This window comes from Simochromis diagramma, unplaced genomic scaffold, assembly GCF_900408965.1.
Source record: "Simochromis diagramma unplaced genomic scaffold, fSimDia1.1 OVJJ01000216.1, whole genome shotgun sequence".
Taxonomy (NCBI): Eukaryota; Metazoa; Chordata; class Actinopteri; order Cichliformes; family Cichlidae; genus Simochromis; species Simochromis diagramma.
This window is the reverse complement of record NW_024386883.1, coordinates 12,899,095-12,914,893: the sequence shown is the minus strand read 5'-3', so window position 1 is coordinate 12,914,893 and position 15,799 is coordinate 12,899,095. Positions and strand designations below refer to the sequence as shown.

At 40.2% G+C, this 15,799-nt stretch overlaps 1 protein-coding gene across 2 annotated transcripts; it reads left to right on the top strand.

Annotated features, from left to right (window-relative positions):
- The first annotated feature begins 174 nt into the window (after positions 1–174).
- Positions 175–15,174, top strand: rab24 (RAB24, member RAS oncogene family). Of its 2 annotated transcripts, none has more exons than XM_040032357.1 (9): positions 175–642; positions 1,352–1,551; positions 3,038–3,106; positions 7,055–7,133; positions 9,242–9,309; positions 9,992–10,091; positions 10,891–10,941; positions 12,086–12,145; positions 13,315–15,174. In XM_040032357.1, the coding sequence occupies exons 2-9, from the start codon at positions 1,435–1,437 to the stop codon at positions 13,380–13,382; spliced, it is 612 nt and encodes a 203-aa protein (XP_039888291.1). In that variant the 5' UTR covers positions 175–642; positions 1,352–1,434; the 3' UTR covers positions 13,383–15,174. The 2 variants fall into 2 exon arrangements, with proteins under 2 accessions (XP_039888291.1, XP_039888290.1); XM_040032356.1 differs by having other exon boundaries at positions 179–642; positions 13,312–15,174.
- Positions 15,175–15,799: the final 625 nt, after the last annotated feature.

Sequence of the window (15,799 nt, the reverse complement as noted above, 5' to 3'; positions counted from 1 at the left end):
TGCAACTTGTAATCTTGTATTCTTCTAGATTTAAGTCTCTTTTTTTAAAATTCTGGGTGATTTTCTGATGAGATTAAGGTGCACACAGGCAGACTGAATTAAATAATAACAGTAAAAAGCTGTGGTTGTGGTAGGGTCATTTGTGGCTTTCAACATCCGTCGATTGTGTCATAGAACTCGGTCCACTTCCTCTTGGAAACCGCCTCTCTCCGGTATTTGGTTCCCACCCACCCAAACAAAGCTCAGCTGGCGATTTTTTTCCTCACAGAGACGATACTTAGCTTCGTGTCTGCCCCAGCGGCAGTAACCTGAACCTGTTTTCAGAGGACTGGATTCCTGATAACCAGAAATCATGACCAGTTGGCTCCCGTGTGTCCCGGTAACACGCTCAGCTGACTGAAGGCTTGTTTATAATTTCACTCATTGCGCAACAATAATAACGTTAACCGAGCTAACCGCCAGCGCTACCAGTACTAACACCACCCGGCTCTGCGAGGCTGGGAGCAGAGATGAAGAGCGAGCCGACGGCTGCTGTGTCCACTTTAAAGCGGATTTGATAGACGGGGCTCAGCCTTGGTTTTGGTTCCTGCTGGGAGGAGATCTGATGCTACGAGAGATTTGTTGAGTCAAGCTAGCTACCCGGTGAGTTTTGATGTTTTTATATGTAGCCTAGCCCAACTCGGGAGCCCTGAAACCCTGTAAAGATAATGCTCGGCCGTGTTTGAGCAAGTAAGCTAGCTGGATCATTTCTAGCTTCATGCAAGGTAGTAAAACCACACCTTTGCTTTTTTTTTATTAAGAGAAAATAAAAGAAAGAGACTTTAGTAAAACTCTAATTAAAGCTAACTCTATATCTCAGGAATAGAAACACACCTAGTAAGACTTTCCTTTTAAATTCAGGTTATCTTAAAATAATATAGTAAAGTACATAGTGTATAAATATTTAATCTACGTTATGATAATTAGTGGTTATTTTCAATGACAAGTGCAGCAGTTATGCAGTAGTAGCTATAATTTTAAAGGAAATAATTCGTGTTTTATGTTGTTAGTCAGATTAAACTAGAAATTAAGGCTACAATTGTACCTTTTTCTTTACCACTTTTATGTAGGTTTTTGAGGGTTGGGTCTTACTGCTGCAGTTTTGTTTCACTTTCATCTTTGAAAAAATAAGAAAAGAAATGCATCCAGAGATTCAAATCGTAAAAAAATGATTGTGAGATTCCCTGTGAAGTAACTTTGGTGTTAACAGACTCTTACAGAACGGGTGAGGATTTAAGTTGGTAATTTCTCATTGTTTCCAGTGCATGATTTATAAAGTTCAGTCTCTAACTCGTGTATTTTCTCTTTTCAGCTGCCTTATAAATCAACTCCCCTCTGCTCTCCCTTGTTTGCTGTGCCGTGGTCTCTTCTCTGGCTTTTCCAGACGCCGTCGTTATGACCGCAATGCGTGTGGACGTCAAAGTGGTGATGCTAGGAAAAGAGAGCGTGGGGAAGACGAGTCTGGTGGAGAGATATGTTCACCATCGCTTCTTGGTGGGCCCGTACCAGAATGTGAGTGTCAGCTGCTCCACTTCAATTTTCCATGTTGGTCTGCTGCCTCCATGAAGGGCTTCAGTTTTAACTTTAGCCCAAGGGAGGCTGTGGTAACAGAAGATAAAGTCTGTGATTGTTTCAATGAGTCAAAGCTCTGACAGGAAGTAGGGTTGCAGTAATGTTTTAGTACATTTCTGCAAGCTAATGCTGCATTTTCCATAAATAATAACAGTATAGTAAACATTCTATATATACCACCTTTGCAAAGGGCTTTGACAAACAGACAAACACAGAACAATCAATGGCAGATCTAAACATTAAAGTTGGACAAAAAATGTAAACTTATATATGTATAAGAAAAGAATAAAGGGAGCCTAGAAGGCAAAAGTATAAGGTAAGACATCAAGTAAAAGAGAGTTCTAAGAGGTGGTTACCCACTCTGCAAGCCTAATCTCCTCAGGTAGGTAATTCCAAAGTTGGCACCTTCAGATGTAGGTCTGGAACAACCAGGAGGCCCCACCTAAGGATTTAAGGCTCCAGCTCACTCATTTCTGCAGCTGTAGGCCTATGAGGCAGACATCCTCAATTCTGTCTTGTAAAGGAAGCTGCTGTGTTGATGACTTTCTCCATGTGAGAGTGTGAAAGTATTGGTTTTATCCTCACAGTGTTGACCTCCCTCGTTCTCACTTAACAGTTTATTTATTCTCGATTCCTCGAGCTTAGGTGTGGGCAATGCAACAGGCTTTTAACAAAGTGAGCCATCTTCACCTATGAGCCTTATTTTAAAGTGATTCCAATTAAATATGACTGCATCATAAATTGTTTTCTTAGACCCAACAGGATTAATGGCACTTGTTTTATATCTTGGACCACTTATAATTGCACCATGTGACAATACTGTGAGGTGCAGAAAGTTTGATGATCCAATTAATCATCTCAAATAATCAAGTATTTTTCCCACCATGGTTCGTTTATTCCAGCTAGGTGTCACACCCGTTTTATACAAGTCAATAGCCTCTTTAAAGCAGCGGGAGTTAACCCAAAATGCTTTCTGGTTTAGGCAAACCTGTTAGCCTTCCAAGTCTCCAAAAACACAAACACTAAAATAGAAGCAGTAAGTAAACACACATCATGTTTAAAATCTACAAATGGAAACAAAAAACAATTAACGTCAAAATGATAAAAATAGCTTTTAATGGTATTCAAAGTGCATATTTAGGATTTTCTGGAAAATCTAGATATTGCTTACATTTCCTACAACACTCATGTAGAAAACACCTGTGGATCTTTACTTAAAGCTCCTCCATCAAGCCATCTCTCTTCCTTTGATTTCTGTGTCAAAACCTGCGTACATTTCGAGGAGCCACAAATTAGAGAAATGAGAAAAGCTTTAAGAAAAAATGAAATCCACATATCATCTGACAAATATCAATCTAACATGGCTGAAAGCAGTCATATCATATGTTTGCAGTGTCTAACCCCACTGCTTCTCTCTTTCTGACAGACCATCGGTGCTGCTTTTGTTGCCAAGCCAATCCAGGTGGGAGAGAAAGTGATTACTCTTGGAATATGGGTGAGTTAGAGGCTGCCTAAAATGCACGTGCTTGTGATAGTCAGTCGTTTCACATTTGAACCCTTTCTTGCAGTTCAATGAGCTGATGGAAGATTCATAAAACCAAAAAGGAATTTCGTATATTTCCCTTTTTTTTTTTTTTTTTTTTTTTTTCAAAATTTCCTCTGTTTGAAGACCGGAAAATAGCCATGAGTAAGAGCAAAGCCAGTCCGATGTCATTTGTCCTGCTGAAGTTGCTACTTTATGCTGTTAAAAGGTTCATACTAACAGTAATTCTGTCTATTTTTTCCAAACCCAACTACCCACTGCACTCATAGTGTCACAGCTTCAAAGTTATTGGAACCAAGAGAACTAATATTGCTAAGCTTTGCTATGTCACAACCAAAACTTCCTCAACACAATAAAACTTTATGTATGTATTCCAAAAAAAGGTCCAGAATTTTCCTTTTTGTGCACCATCAGCCAAGCTGACTTGTCTCCACCCCATGTTGTGCTTTTGTCCCTACAGGCCTTTGTGTTGTTTGTGTTGATCACATTTCCAAAGACCTAGCTTTTAACTGACTACCTGGTTTCTATTTTAGGAAATAACCAAAACAACAGCCTCTTTATATCTTTAATATAATCATACTTAAATTACTACCTAACTGAAGGTTGATGATTATGAATTTTCCTTTCAGAATAGATTAATGTCATCAGCATGTACCCAGTATTAATGTATCTTAACTTTAATTTAAATTAGTTGATGTTAGTGCCAGTTACAAGAACTCTCTGCATAGCTGTCCTGACTCAACCTGCTAAAGGATTAAAAGTCAGAAGCTAAACAAATGGTTTCCCGGCCAAGTATATGTGCAGACACATACAGGGAATTTGGTTCCGGTAGATGGTGGCTCTCAAGCACAGCAATGTAACACACACACACACACACACACACACACACACACACACACACACACACACACACACACACACACACACACACACACACACACACACACACGTGTCTATATATACACATTACACATACATACACAAAGCTATGTAAATCAACTATAAATAACAAATCTAAACTTGTATACATAAAATACAGAAATGAATGAGGTGGAATGAATACTACAAAATGTACATAAGGTGCAGCTGCAGTCTGGCAGTGGGAGCAGTGTGACAGGTCAACTGTTAAGAAGGGAGATGGCGAGGGGAAAGAAACTGTTCCTGTGTCGGGTGGTCCTGGTCTGCAGGCTTCTGTACCGTCTGCCAGAGGGCAGCAGATCAAAAAGTCTGTGTCCAGGGTGTGAGGGGTCTGTGATGATTTTCCCTGCCCGTTTCCTGGTTCTTGAGAGGTACAGATCCTGGATGGAGGGCAGGGGCGTGCCGATGATCCTTTCTGCTGCCCGTACAGTCCGCTGCAGTCTGCTCCTGTCCTGTTTAGTGGCTGCTCCATACCAGACTGTGATGGAGGAGCACAGGACAGACTCAATGACCGCAGTGTAGAACTGGATCAGCAGCTCCTGTGGAAGACTGTACTTCCCCAGTTGTCTCAGGAAGTACATCCTCTGCTGGGTCTTTTTGAGGATGGCGTTGATGTTGGTCTCCCACTTCAGGTCCTGGGAGATGGTTGTACCCAGGAACTTGAAGGTCTTCACAGTTGACACAGGGCTGTCTGATATGGTGAGGGGGAGCAGAGTTGAGGGATGTCTCCTGAAGTCCACTGCCATCTCTACAGTCTTAAGAGTGTTCAGCTCCAGATTGTGCTGACTGCACCAGAGTACCAGCCGCTCAACTTCCTGCCGGTATGCAGACTCATCACCATCTTGAATGAGGCCAATGACAGTGGTGTCATCTGCAAACTTTAGGAGTTTGACAGCCGAGTTCTTGGAGGTGCAGTCGTTAGTGTAGAGGGAGAACAGTAGTGGTGAGAGGACACATCCTTGAGGGGCACCAATACTGAGGGACCGAGTTTCAGAGGTGATCTCCCCCAGCCTCACTTGTTGCTTTCTGTCTGTCAGGAAGCTAGTGATCCACTGACAGGTAGCTGGTGACACGCTGAGCTGGGAGAGTTTGGAGGAAAGAAGTTCAGGCACGATGGTGTTAAAAGCCGAACTAAAGTCCACAAACAGGACCCTGGCATAAGTTCCCGGGCGGTCAAGGTGTTGCAGGATGTAATGCAGCCCCATGTTCACTGCATCATCCACCGACCTGTTTGCCCGGTAGGCAAACTGCAGAGGGTCCAGCTGGTGGCCTGTAATGTCTTTCAGATGGGCTAACACCAGTCGTTCGAAGGATTTCATGACCACAGACGTCAAGGCGACAGGTCTGTAGTCATTCAGTCCTGTGATGGTGGGTTTCTTGGGAACAGGGATGATGGTGGAGCATTTGAAGCAGGAGGGAACTTCACACAGCTCCAGGGATCTGTTGAAGATGCGAGTAAAGATGGGAGCCAGCTGTTCAGCACAGGTTTTGAGGCAGGAGGGTGAGACGCCGTCTGGTCCGGGGGCTTTCCTGGGCTTCTGTTTCTGGAATAGTCGGCTCACATCCTGAGTGTGTATTTTGAGTTTCAGGGAGGAGGAAAGGGGGGTGAGAGGTGTGGTGGAGGTCGTTGAGTCTGGATTGGAGAGGGTGGTGGTGGTCGTTGAGTCTGGATTGGGGAGGGTGGGGGTGGTCGTTGAGTCTTGATTGGGGAGGGTGGTGGTGGTCGTTAGGTCTGGATTGGGGAGGGTGAAGGGAGGAGAGGTGGAAGGTGTGTTGGGGGTCAATGTCTGAAGCAATGTCCCTGGGGAGGGGAGGGTGGGAGTCTGTCCGTCTCAAACCTGCAATAGAAAGTGTTTAACTCGTTGGCCAGGTCTTTGTTTGCTTCAATAGTGGGTGGGGGGCGTCTGTAGCTGGTGATTTCCTGCAGGCCCCTCCACACTGACGCAGGGTCGTTGGCTGAGAGCCGTTCTTCCAGCTTCTGGGAGTAGATGCTTTTAGCTGCTTTGATCTCCTTGGTCAGTGTGTTCCTGGCTTGCTTGTACAGGGCCCTGTCACCACTTCTGTAGGCGTCCTCCTTGGCCTTACGAAGATGTTGGAGTTTAGGAGTGAACCATGGTTTATTGTTGTTGTATGTGCAAAAGGTCTTTGTTGGCACACACACGTCTTCACAGAAACTGATGTATGATGTCACAGTGTCCGTGAGCTCATCTAGGTTCTCAGATGCAGCTTCAAAAACAGTCCAATCAGTGGAGTCAAAACAGTCCTGCAGTTCCTGCTTTGCTGCGTTAGTCCACTTCTTCACAATTTTGACTACAGGCTTGGCACGTTTGAGTTTTTGCCTATAAACTGGAATAAGATGCAGTGATCAGAATGTCCCAAAGCTGCCCGGGGCACAGAGCGATAGGCATCTTTTAGAGTGGTGTAGCAGTGATCCAGTATGATGTTGTCCCTGGTGGGGCAGTCTATATGCTGTCTGTATTTAGGGAGTTCGTAGTTTAGGTTTGCTCTGTTAAAATCTCCAAGAATAATTGTAAAGGAATCCGGGAATTTCCTCTCCAGGGTAGTAATCTGGTCAGCCAGCTCGCACAGTGCGTTGTTCGCGTTGGCCTGTGGAGGGATGTAAACTCCGACCAGCATGAAGGAAGAAAACTCCCGCGGTGAATAAAAAGGTTTACAGTTGATGAAAAAACACACACACGATGATGGCGTGTGTGTGGCTGGATGCAAATAGTTATTAATGAAAGTGGTTTTTATCATATCTCATATAAATGGTAATAAGAATAGAGGTAAAAAAAAAAATACATAATATTAATTTGACCTGTAAAATTTTGGAACCACAGCCTGTTGCGGCATAAAGATAAAGCATTTGAGCTGTTTATTATAGCTTTAAACAAAAAGTTAAGGCTTCTCTCCTGATCATTTCATCACTGTTTAGGTTCCAGTTCCAGTTAGTTCATCTCTTCTCTTGTGTTTCCCACTCAGGACACAGCTGGATCAGAGCGTTACGAAGCCATGAGCAGAATCTACTACAGAGGAGCTCGAGCCGCCATCGTCTGCTATGGTAAATCTATACTTTTAAAGTGAAGAGGAGATATTCCTACGTTAATAACTTCACTGGATACTCACCCTGACCTCCTGTCAAAATCAGCTGATATTTGTTGTGTGTGTTGAAAGTTGGTGCTTCTTAATTATCCTTGTTTTTCCACTGTTTTTGGTGCCTTGTAACTTAAACTTAGCCTAAATACACGAGTTAGCACAATAATTTTTTTTAGGGCTGAAAAACACATTTAAGAGCAATTTTACAACCACTTCAGTGTTGCAACAAAATCGCGTTTGTTAAGCAGCTTTGAGTATCAGTATCAAGAATGTCAGGTTGGCCGGTGTGCAAATTAGCACAGTGTTGCTGATAATTATGACACACATATCTGGTTTATAAAGGTGATGGTGTTCACTCACTTTCAGTCACAGCCAGGTTGAATTTCATGATACGTTCTTTTAATAGGTGAGTCGTGACTGTTAATGTGTTATAAGGGGACCACAAGAACTGTGACAAGTCAGCTTGGCCTGCGTTTCTTTTCTTAGTTTCAGATTTTGTTTTCCCACCCTCATATGGGCGACTGTGGCTCAGGGGGGTTGGGAAGCGCATCTGTAACCGGAAGGTCGCCGGTTCGATCCCCGGGCTCTCTGTCCTGGTCGTTGTGTCCTTGGGCAAGACACTTTACCCTACCGCCTACTGGTGTTGGCCAGAGGGGCCGATGGCACAATATGGCAGCCTCGCTTCTGTCAGTCTGCCCCAGGGCAGCTGTGGCTACAACTGTAGCTTGCCTCCACCAGTGTGTGAATGTGAGAGTGAATGAATAGTGGCATTGTAAAGCGCTTTGGGTGCCTTAAAAAGCGCTATATAAATCCAATCCATTATTATTATTTTTATTATTATAAATTCTGAAGTTATGAGGGCTCAAAACGAAAGTGTGGGTCGGCTTCAGTACCAGTTCTGCTCAGTGCTACCACAGCTCACTCGAGGCAGCAGTTTCCATTTCATGAGACGTCCTGCCCATCACTGCACTCTGTAAAACAGTCAGCAGAATCCTTCAAAGGCAGGTACACTGACTCGACCTGGTGATGATTTCAGCAGGTGAAGTGTAAATCAAACTGGTGTTGTGATGTCCGGTTTGAGCTGTTGTGTAGAAAAATGTTTCAGCATGTTGTGGGCATTTTAATCCAACTTTAAATAATCATGTTACAGATTACAGATTACAAGATTACAGCTACCACTGATATAATTTTTCTTTGTGAAGCAATGCTTTGGGCTGTTTCAACTGTGCACATATGACATTGTTGCACATATGACAGTGCTGTGGAAAATTTGAAACCGGTTCTCAAGCAGCACCGGTTTTCAATTCCAGTCTGTAATCTCTGTATATCTTCCTATTCACTATCATTTATTGTGACAGAAAGGTCCCATTTCCATCTATCTAAGGTCTTGGAAAAACCACAGGTGGCAACAACGGCTAGCATTTTAGGCATTTGAAACCACAGCTTTCTGATAGAAGATATGTACGTTTGTGCTTTGCAATCTATAATATCAAATTTGTCAGTGGCAAAAGAAATTGAGTTTAGGGATACAATATTTCTCAATCCTTTTAAACGGCAGTAATGCATTATCAGTTTGTATGTCTTTCAGTGTATTACCCCATTTCCTAGAATCGGCATCAAGGAATCCTGGCTTGAGTATTAAGAAGCAAACTAGTTGGTGTGGTGTTGGCCTCTAACCAAAGAGCCACTGTCCAGTCCTGAACTGCTTTCAGATCTGTGTCTTTTTTCCACATTGGGGAACTTTGTAAAAATAGTCGGTGGATAGTCATTTCCCAGCAGATTAGTCACACTGCTGTGATGTTTAGTTTAACATCTTTCTTCTTTAACTTCCTCCTTCTTAAGTTGGATTGTATTTCACCTTATAGCCTAATCTTTCAGCATATTTAATCAATTATATTATCAAACAAATAATGGACAGATTGGTTGTTAGTTTTAATGTGTGACGAATATGGGGTGCCTGCTCTGTATGGATTGGTGAGTGTGTGTGTGTGTGTGTGTGCGTGTACGTGCATGTGTGTGTCTAGACAAGGATGTTGAATACTGAAAAGTCTGCTGTATATTTTTGGCTTTCAGATCTGACTGACAGCAGCAGCTTCCAGCGAGCTCGCTTCTGGGTCAAAGAGCTGCAAAACTACGAGGAGGTAAGATGGTTTCTTTCATTGAAATGATTGCACGTCATTTGATATGTGATTTTTTTTTTTTCACACGCCCAACAGTCATCTTAATATGGAAGCTCAAAAGGGTTTTGGGGGCATTCAGTTTTACACCATAAGTAAAGTTAGCAAATTGCGTTTATACAATAGCCGATTTATACAATAAAATTATATTATGATGGTGTAACTCTGCTAGTTGGCTGTGTTGGTTGCTAAATTGGGGTTTCAGTGTAATTGCCTCTGAGGTAATCCGGCCTCCATTTTGTAAAGCAGTCAATTTATATGCATCTGTTAGGATAATGAAGCACTGAAAAAACACTGTCCCATTCTGAACTCTATTTCAGTCCTTTACACAGCTGAAAGTACCATATATTTAAAGCAGGCAATATCTAATCAAATAAGACTCAGCTTGATGGATGTGATCAGATGGTTCAGTTTGTAGTAAAAAAAAATATAAGAGTTCAGTCCACAACCTTATGGAAGATTGTTTTTATTTTATTTGATTGTTTTATTGATCTAGATAAATGTATGTGTTATTACTATCTGTGGCCGCACAGTCTGCTGTCAGCGAGGTTTACTTGAAGCTGAAGTCCCACATTGGATTTCTGAAATTTCTATCATGTCAGTAATGGACATTGTGTTTTATTCTGGTGTGTGTCGTGCACTGCAGCACTGTAAGATCTACCTGTGTGGCACCAAGAGCGACCTGATCCAGGAAGACCGGAGTCTTCGCAAAATCGACTACCACGACGCTCAGGACTTTGCTGAAGGTGAGCCCAGTGGAGTGTAGACATGCAGAAAGATTACACTGTAACATGTTTTCTTTCTGAGACGGTGGCCTGGTCAGAAGTGAATTAACATCAGTATGGTTAACAGTATGCATTACTTAAGAAAACAGTTGAGCAATAGTCTTGTGGTTTCTTTCAGGTTACTGATTTCCGAAATTTTCAAATTCCTAAAGTTGAGGCATTCATAATTTTCTAAAATGTAAACATAAATACATAAAACATGGAAGAATAAAAAAACCTAGTTTGGTTGTTTATTGAGCTAGTCAACTTTGTCTTTTATATTTGAACAAATTTACAGACGATCACAGACAGTTTCAGTTGTATCCACAGTGTCACTTAAAAATACCCTGAGTCATTTTCCTTACTTTATATACTGTAAATATGTGTTTGAACTCTATAAATGCTCTTCAGCTGTGGAAAAATGATTTATAGTTGATTCCTTGAATGTTTCTGATATTTTCTTGTCTTTTTCTTGAAAATTGTATCCGAGACAGCTTTAAGAGACCAGTCAGATGTGTTGACAAAGTTGATCATTTAACCTTAGAAACAGGATTTTCCACGTGCGCTGTCATGTTTGAAACTGGGGGAAAGATTGTGTACTGAAGAGCTTGTGAACACTCTGGATGTTGTTAAAAGGATGTTAAGAAATCTCTAACTTCTGTCTGCTTTCTCTGTGTGATCAGCCCGAGTTGCAACACAAACACAATTTCTCTTCACTTACATAAGTTTGTCCTTCAGACTGACTGATGTTTAACCTGAATGTTCTGGTTAATATTCACAGAGATTGGTGCACAGCACTTTGAGACCTCCAGTAAAACGGGGAATAATGTAGGTGAGTTCGACCTCGAGTCACCGGAAGACTTCATGTAACACAGGTTGTTGGCTCTGACCGCAGCCTCATTCATTCATTCGTGGTTTTGATGAGTGAGGAAGTGAGCTGTAGCATTAAAAATATGGGTATGTTTTCGTTAACATGCAGGATGATCAGAGGATGGTCAGAACACAGCATGGCAGATACAAGTTGGCTCCTCATAAAAGACGCTTGAAGCTGCTGCAGATACCCACTCAGCTTTGGATTAAATGTATTCTTAGCAGTGTTGTATGTGCAAATGAAAGCCTTTCAGTTTTTGATTGGAAACATTTCAAGAGTATCAAAACTGTTGCTCTTTGGCAGCTTTTCTGTCTGTAAAAATGCAACACAGGGGTCAAACTTAGACACATATGATTCTTCACAAAAACAGGAGGCAGAAGGAAGGTTACACAGGGTGACCGCTTAAGATCTGAGTAGTGCATCATGAGGTTTTCGAATTGGTGTGTAGCCAGAATCAAACAGGGACAAACTGACATGACAAAATCCACCAAAATGGCATAAAAAGTAGGTTACTGATTCACCCAAGTCCACCTTTTATTTTTGTTTACCCAAGAGAATCTCTACATATTTTCACACCCTTCTTCAAACAAAACAGCTGACATGTACTGGACAAATGTTATTTTTAAGTTACTTATTAGCACACATAGTTTTAATATGTACTGATTAATTTTGTGCACTTAAGAGCTTTTCTCTTTTTTTTTTTTTTTTTTATGCGAGTGTGATCAAAGAGTGTTACCATAATTTTCCGCTAATCACAGCCGGACATATTTAATTTCCTTTCTGACAAGAGAAAATATTTAATCTAAGAAGCTTAATGAATGGATTAATTAATTGGTAGATTTTTGCCAGTATTATAGTGTGAGGCCATGGCTGAATCTGATGATTAAAGTCTAATTAGAACAAGAGCGTCGTCTCCTTTGTGGCTTTTAGCATTCTCTCGCTGGATGCAGGTTTTGGAGCATCCCTTATCAGCCTGCTTACACTAAAAGAAGCTATTGCGTGCTGTACACCAGGTTTTATGAATGTGAGTTGGCTTGTTTTTGTTGGCCATGACAGATACGAACTGATGGAAACTGACAGGCCTCATTCTTCCTCTGCTTTCCAGATGAGTTATTCCAGAAAGTTGCAGAGGATTACAACAGCACTGCTTTCCAGTATATGACAGGTAAGCGTGTCGTTCATGTACACAGATTGTTTTTGTTATCTTTATATCAATTCATGTGGCAAGGGTAATGGAAATTTGTTTAAAGTTATGTTATCCGTAGCAGAATTTACTGCAGAACTTTCATGAAAATCAAATTTTTTAAAGTTAAAGGTTTAGCATCTGTGCAGAAAATATTTAAAATTTTACACATCTACAAGCGGGTTTGAATTAAAGAAAAGCATGGAAGTAACAAAGGATTACAAAAAAAAGCCCTTGACTTTTATTTAATGACTTTATATTTAATTTACTTTATTGCAATTTGTTGTTACTCCATCAAAATCAATAGTTCATCTATATTATGTTAAACTAGCATACAGTTATATGGAATACAAGTCAACATACTTTATATCTAAAGATTTTTTTCTAGTAGTATTAAAACAAATACTTTAAAAAAAAAAAAAAAAAAAAGAAACCAAGTTATAACATTTTACAAACAAAATTCATGGTTTTAAAAAAAAAAAAAAAAAACTTTTTTGCACAGAAATTAATAAAAAATCCTTTCAGAATATGTAATAAATAAACAATGCTGAGACCAATTGTTCTTTCTTTTTTTTTTTTTTTCTTTTTTTTTTTTGGTCCAAGAATTTCTGTTTGGTAAATGTATAGCTGAGATTTAGACACTACAGTATTAGTGCTCAGATGGGATGGTGCATGAGGGATCACATTTTGGGCTTTTAAATAGTATTAATCCAAAATAAAAAAGCAGAAATTAACTGTGACACAAGTGATATGAAGTAGCCATTCATACTTAGAAAATATCAGTGGTCCCAGAAATGATCCCTGAGGAACACCATCATAAAATGGAGTAAGTTACAAATTACTGACCTATAATATAGTAGACGCGGGACCTTATAGAAAAGTTTAGACTTTGGAGAAATATATCTATTATCTTTGTTGCTAAAATTTTGGGGAAAAAAGACCAGTACCAGTCTTTTAGATGTGAATATAAAGTTAGAGCTTTCAGCTAATTAACTTAAATGGGAAATGGGTGAAACAGGTTTCCTTAGGTTTGGCAGGACTTTCTCTAATCTATACAAACTATCAAAATGTAAAAGCAATATGCAATGTGTTTATCTCCTGGAAATGATCTCAAACTAATTTAAAGTCCTATCACTTTTGTTTCATAGCAGAGGAAACAGGCGTCGACTTAGGCCAGAAGAAGGACTCGTATTTCTACTCCTGTTGTCACAACAACTGATGCTGAGGAGCAGGACAGGAAGTGTTTGCATTCCCTCAGCTGGAGTCAAACCTGGAAATGCTGGAAAGCTGTAACTCATCTATGAATGTGGTACCAAATCACAAAAAGGAAAATCAAACAAAACTCTTTATACTTTGTTGGATATGTTTCTTTTTTTCTTTTGTGCCATAATGAACTGAGAGCTGCAAGACTTTGGGGAAGAGGATCCTCAACTGCTGGGTGGTGAGGGACTTAAAGACCACCACGCCCACTTTTTTCACCAAGTTATTCATATTTATCACCATATCAACTTGTGACTTTCCTGCAGCCCACAGGGCGATAAGCCTCCCCAAGTTCACAGTGTTAAACAATCAGAAGCAACACTGTGGTTGGACAACAGCCTGCAGTGGTAAGGGTGTGGGATCCTCACTGAAGCCAGACTGAAAGAGAACTCGATTGATGCTGTGTGTTTTAGCGGTTGCTGTGTTTTGGGAGGGGGAGTTGTTTGTTTGCAAATGCTGATTTTGTTTACCTCCAACTGTATTTAACATTGTTATGGAAACACATCTGTCAGTCCTGCTCATGCTCAGTGGAGGCTACACAGATGGAGAAGCCAGCTAGGATGAAGTGTGTCAGAAAACTACTTATGTTCCTGCTCTTAATTAAAGCTGGGGTAGGCAACATGACCCATAATAACCTTTCAAGAGGGCGCTAGACTCATGCAACTCCTCTACGCTCTGATTTTAGGCTTTAAAAGAAATCAATCAGTTAAGTTTAAAAAAAGAAAAAGCCTGAGTAAGAATTCATATGTGGTAGCTTATTGGGTTTTGCAGAAGAATTTTTACCCAGAAGAGTAGGGTTTGAATCCTGTGTGGAGACCAAACTAAGCTCATGCTTCAGGATGAAGGTTGTAGATTCTGGCACAATCTTGGTTTGTCTTTTCTAGTTTTCTACCCGCTGCATTTTTTAAGTGAAATACTTGGAAAAACTTGGCAAAACACACGACATTTTTCTTTATAGAGGCCTTTACAGTAACAGTACATCTTTTGCCATGTGTCAGCCACGAAAGCGCCGTACGCTGCCACTACTCAGACTTGTTGTGCATTTGTCCTAGTTGCCACTCAAGGTAGTGCACCAACACCCACAAAACCCCCCAAAAACTGTGGCCCAAAAAGCATAATTCCCAAAGACAAAATAATTTAAATAATAATGCCTGAATTGGGTGTAAATTCCCCCCCCCCAAAACATCCAGTATGAAGTCCAATTGCTGTGTCCAACACAGCAAGAACACTAAATGCTGCTAAAACAGATTTGTTTTGCATCATAAGCTACGATTTCTGTAAAAATGTCCGAAAAATAAGCTGGTTTTAAGGAGGTGACTAACAACACGCCCACATATCTGTAATTAAATTGCATGGCCTGAGCTGCCTAAAAGAACATTTTTAGGGAATGTTACTTTTCTACAAATAATCTACTGTTTTTCTAAGTTTGAACGCATCTCTCAAAGAAAGAAATATGTCTGACAGATTTCTAGCAGGAAAATCTTGGAATGTTCAAATGATTTCAGGAAGAAGCTCTTCTGCAGAAGGACGATCAGCGAAAAGCCTCGTGGGCTAACATTGTAATCTCCCACAAACATTTAAAGCTATATTTAAGATTCGAGTCACTAATTTATTGCCTTTTAAGTTGTACTGCGCAATGGACTTGTAGGTTGCTGCTTTGATGTGTTGATGTTCAATATTGATGCAAATATTTTTTAAAAAACAACTGATGTCCACATCTGTTCTGAAAAATAAAAGGCTCATTCCAAGAATGTTTCAGAACGCAGATAGATTGTAAGTTTGAATTGATCCACAGTATTTTGCTTGTGTGTAATATTTGGCAAAGACTGACAAAAATACTGTATATGCGCAATTTTGGCATTGGATTGCATATCAGCATAAATCTTTGCACGTTTGCCTACAGAAGTGAATTCGAGGAATACTAAAAACCTTTTTTGATTCAGGTTGGTATGTTTGGCTTTTTATCCCCCACTTACAGCCCACTTTAGTGGATCGGACCAGTGAAACTCCTTTTTCTTGATATAAATAAGTTTTAACTACACACTTAATCCATGACATATTTTAGTATTAGAAAAATAAGTGCAATTTCAAAAGCATAAAAAAATGCTGCAATGAAGGAAATCTGTCACCATGACTCTTTGGGTATAAATTGTAAGAAATAAATGGAAAATAATGGAAAAAGTTGTAACTTATTGCCCAGACTCTGTCCTGTCGTTATAAAAAAGAAAATTTTGATAATTCACAAAATATCACATTAAAAAAAAATATATTTCTATATATCTATAGTAGTGAAAACATACTAATTTGGATCCTTGAATTGTGTGATTTATTTTAATTAAATAATAATGTGGTATAATGTAATTATTTTAAAAATTG

Excerpts from the sequence above, each read along its gene's own strand:
- rab24 (XM_040032356.1), top strand. The coding sequence starts at position 1,435 with ATGACCGCAATGCGTGTGGACGTCAAAGTGGTGATGCTAGGAAAAGAG. Across the intron at positions 1,552-3,037 it reads TGGTGGGCCCGTACCAGAAT|ACCATCGGTGCTGCTTTTGT; the intron begins GTGAGTGTCAGC and ends TCTTTCTGACAG. Across the intron at positions 3,107-7,054 it reads TGATTACTCTTGGAATATGG|GACACAGCTGGATCAGAGCG; the intron begins GTGAGTTAGAGG and ends TTTCCCACTCAG.